General features: G+C 48.7%; 1 protein-coding gene across 3 annotated transcripts in view; it reads left to right on the top strand.

Moving 5' to 3' along the window:
• Positions 1–3,345, top strand: part of USP5 (ubiquitin specific peptidase 5) — a 16,912-nt gene that overhangs the window by 6,763 nt on the left and 6,804 nt on the right. For all 3 annotated transcript variants that reach the window (XM_023517059.1, XM_003796388.2, XM_003796389.3), the window contains exons 7-11: positions 282–376; positions 1,264–1,457; positions 2,155–2,226; positions 2,534–2,621; positions 2,748–2,873. In XM_023517059.1, coding sequence (XP_023372827.1) covers positions 282–376; positions 1,264–1,457; positions 2,155–2,226; positions 2,534–2,621; positions 2,748–2,873 — 575 coding nt within the window. The remainder of the gene's footprint in view (positions 1–281; positions 377–1,263; positions 1,458–2,154; positions 2,227–2,533; positions 2,622–2,747; positions 2,874–3,345) is intronic.

Genomic DNA, 3,345 nt, shown 5'->3' with positions numbered 1-3,345 from the left:
CTAGTCCTTTTCCTTCCAAACCTATCTTACCCTAGTACCTTATCCTGCAGGGTGGTGCAAAAGCACAATGAAGTCCAACTCTCACCCTATTTCACCCCATCTTTCCTGAACGCCAATTCCAGCAGGGCTTGTGACCTCACTGATAATCAAGGGAAGCATGAGGGTGACCTAAGTAGCCTGTCCTCTGGTCCCACCAAGGCACCTCTGGGCAGGGGCTGGGATCGGTGACTAGCCGAGCCCTGAGCTACTTCCTCTGACACCGTTCCTGCCTCCTGCTCTAGATGTGTACTCATATGAAGAGGATGACATGGTCCTGGACCCCAGCCTGGCTGAGCACTTGTCCCATTTTGGCATTGACATGCTGAAGATGCAGAAGGTAAGACTCTTCAGGTTCAGATTTTTATCATTCCTGTCCCTGAGATGCCCTTCCTCCTTGCCTGAGCCTAAGGTGAGGTGTTAGAACAGGTGTCCTCAAACTACAGCCCACGGCCACATGCAGCCCGCCTAGGACATTTATCCGGCCCACCGGGTGTTTTTACCGCCGCTGCCTGTCCTGCTTAGCAGCTGACTGGTCCCAGGCCCGCAGTCCGGCCCTCCACTGGTCTGAGGGACAGTGATCTAGCCCCCTGTTTAAAAAGTTTGAGGACCCCTGAGTTAGAGAAAGCTTCTGTAACTAACCCAGTCCCTAAGATATGTGTGTTTCCTTTGAAAACATTTCTAGAATCATTCAGTCAGCACATACTATTGAGTATCTACTATGTGCTGGTCATTGTGGATGAGACAGGTGTGGTCTTTGCTTTCATAGACTTCTAGAGGAAAAGGCAGCCATTAATCATATTCTTATATGTATCAGTGAATAATTGCAAATTGTGATGGGTGCTATGAAAGAGATGGAGGGTACTATCACAGGGGGACCTGGTCTAATTTAGGAGATCAGGGTGTTTCTCTGGGGAAGCAGTGTCCAAGTGACAATCCAAAGGGGTAATTTCACAGTGGGAAAAACATTTCAGGTGTAGAGAATCTCACTCATTACATTCTCTTATTCAAGCAAAGACCTGATGACTTACCTCTGGAATAATAGTCTGTAGCCTTCCAGAACTTGGGCTAGGTGATAGTCAATGTGCCTCCCATATTTGAGCCTTTAATTCTATAAATTCTAGGCTATAGCTGGGTATCTGTCACCCTAGACTCGGTGGGAGATCATGGTGAAAATTACAAGGTTGAGTTTTTCTCACCCATTCTGAAATGCTCCTTCCCACTTAGTCGGACAAGACGATGACCGAGTTGGAGATAGATATGAACCAGCGGATTGGTGAATGGGAGCTGATTCAGGAGTCAAGTGTGCCACTTAAGCCCCTGTTTGGGCCTGGCTACACAGGCATTCGGAACCTGGGTAATAGCTGCTACCTCAACTCCGTGGTCCAGGTGCTTTTCAGCATCCCTGATTTCCAGAGGAAGTGAGTAGTCCCTCGCCCCAGCCCTTCTTCTGGCCATCAGTCTTTGGGCGCACTCCTCCTTCAGCTGCCTTCTGCACTTCTGTGTTCAGTCTCAGGCCTAGAATAGTTCCCTGTCTCACTCTGGCTGTCATGTTATGTGGGGAGCAAGTACTGGAACTGTACTGCCAGCCCCAGCGCATAAACCCCACCAACTGACAGACCAGAGGGCCAAGTCTCAGGGCTCTACAGCCTCTGACAAACCCAAGGGGGACCAAGGGGTCTTTATTTTAGGCCAGTGACATCAAATGAGCACCTCACCTGGACATGTAGTATTCAGGGAGGGGGGTGCTTGGGACACTTAAGAAAGGTCGGTTCTCAGTGTAAGGAGTTTACTGTCTAGTTGGGAAACAATACAAAAGGTTGGAATATGTCAACACATTCTGGCCAGTAGAATATGAACTGTATTTATCCTAATCCCAGGCTGCCTTCTCCTATCCCCTGGCTCTGTCTTGAGGAGGAGGCAGGGAAACTATGCACCCTGGACATAGTTGAGGAGGGAGAACAGGCAGGTGCTAGAGACAAATGGACTCCAAGTCCAACCTCAGTAACTCCCCACTCTGAGGAAGTCTCTTCACAGAGTTGTTACATAATTGTTCCCTTCCCTTTCTCGTGGAGCTCAAGCCAGAGCTCCTACAATTTTCCTTCCCTTGATTCCTAGGTATGTAGATAAGCTGGAGAAGATCTTTCAGAATGCCCCAACGGACCCTACCCAGGACTTCAGCACCCAGGTGTATGTAGTCGAATCCTATGTGCAAAAGCCACTAACATCCTCCCAGTGAGCTCTTCCTCCACAACACCTGGAGTGGGTGGCAGTTTAGTTATATAGGCCCATTATAAACTTTTGGGTCACTGACTTCTAGGCACATTGTTTGTCTTAAGCTGGGTTCCTGTGAAGAACCTAAGGTTTTTCACATTTTTTTAGAGAGTTGTCGAAGGAGAACTATGAGCAGGGGTTGAATTGGGGAGGAAAAGATACAGACAGATGTGCGTATCATTAGTTGACTGACACTAAATGGTTTTCTTGAATATTAATGCAGGGCCAAGTTGGGTCATGGCCTTCTCTCAGGAGAGTATTCCAAGCCAGCACCAGAGTCAGGTGATGGGGAGCAGGTACCAGAACAAAAGGTATGTCTGGGACTCTGTCCCTTTTAGGCTCTGGGATTATGAAGAATCTGAGTCTGGGAGATGTCTGAAGAAGGCCACTTGATGGCCTTTGAGCTCCAGCTGAATCCCTGCTCTAACTCTGCCTAGGAAGTTCAAGATGGTATTGCCCCTCGGATGTTCAAGGCCCTCATTGGCAAAGGCCACCCTGAGTTCTCCACCAACAGGCAGCAGGATGCCCAGGAGTTCTTCCTTCACCTTATCAACATGGTAGAGGTAAGATGGCAAACAGGCATTCTTTGCATCACATCTGTCTTCAGTTTACTTCTTCTACCTCTGGCCCATTCCTTCATCAGCCCTATCTCCCTCATCGTATGCCTGTACCCCAGCAGTCTTCACACACTGAGTGTTTCCTGTGGGTAGTGTTTGCATCTGAAGGGAAGAGTAAAAACACGATCCTACCCTTGGTGGGCTGGCAGCCTAATTAAGGATATGCCTAGAGGAAATGATACAAGAATACTTGTTGTTTGTAAAGAGAAATACAAACAAATGGGCGGCACCTGTGGCTCAGTGGATAGGGCGCCTGCCCCATATACTGAGGGTGGCGAGTTCAAACCCGGCCCTGGCCAAACTGCAACAATAACAATAACAAAAATAGCTGGGTGTTGTGGCAGGTGCCTGTAGTCCCAGCTACTCAGGAGGCTGAGGCAAGAGAATCGCCTAAGCCCAGGAGTTGGAGGTTGCTGTG

Source organism: Otolemur garnettii, unplaced genomic scaffold, assembly GCF_000181295.1.
Source record: "Otolemur garnettii isolate 467f Iridium unplaced genomic scaffold, OtoGar3 scaffold00104, whole genome shotgun sequence".
In the NCBI taxonomy this organism is placed as follows: domain Eukaryota; kingdom Metazoa; phylum Chordata; class Mammalia; order Primates; family Galagidae; genus Otolemur; species Otolemur garnettii.
This window is presented reverse-complemented; position numbering and strand designations above follow the sequence as displayed.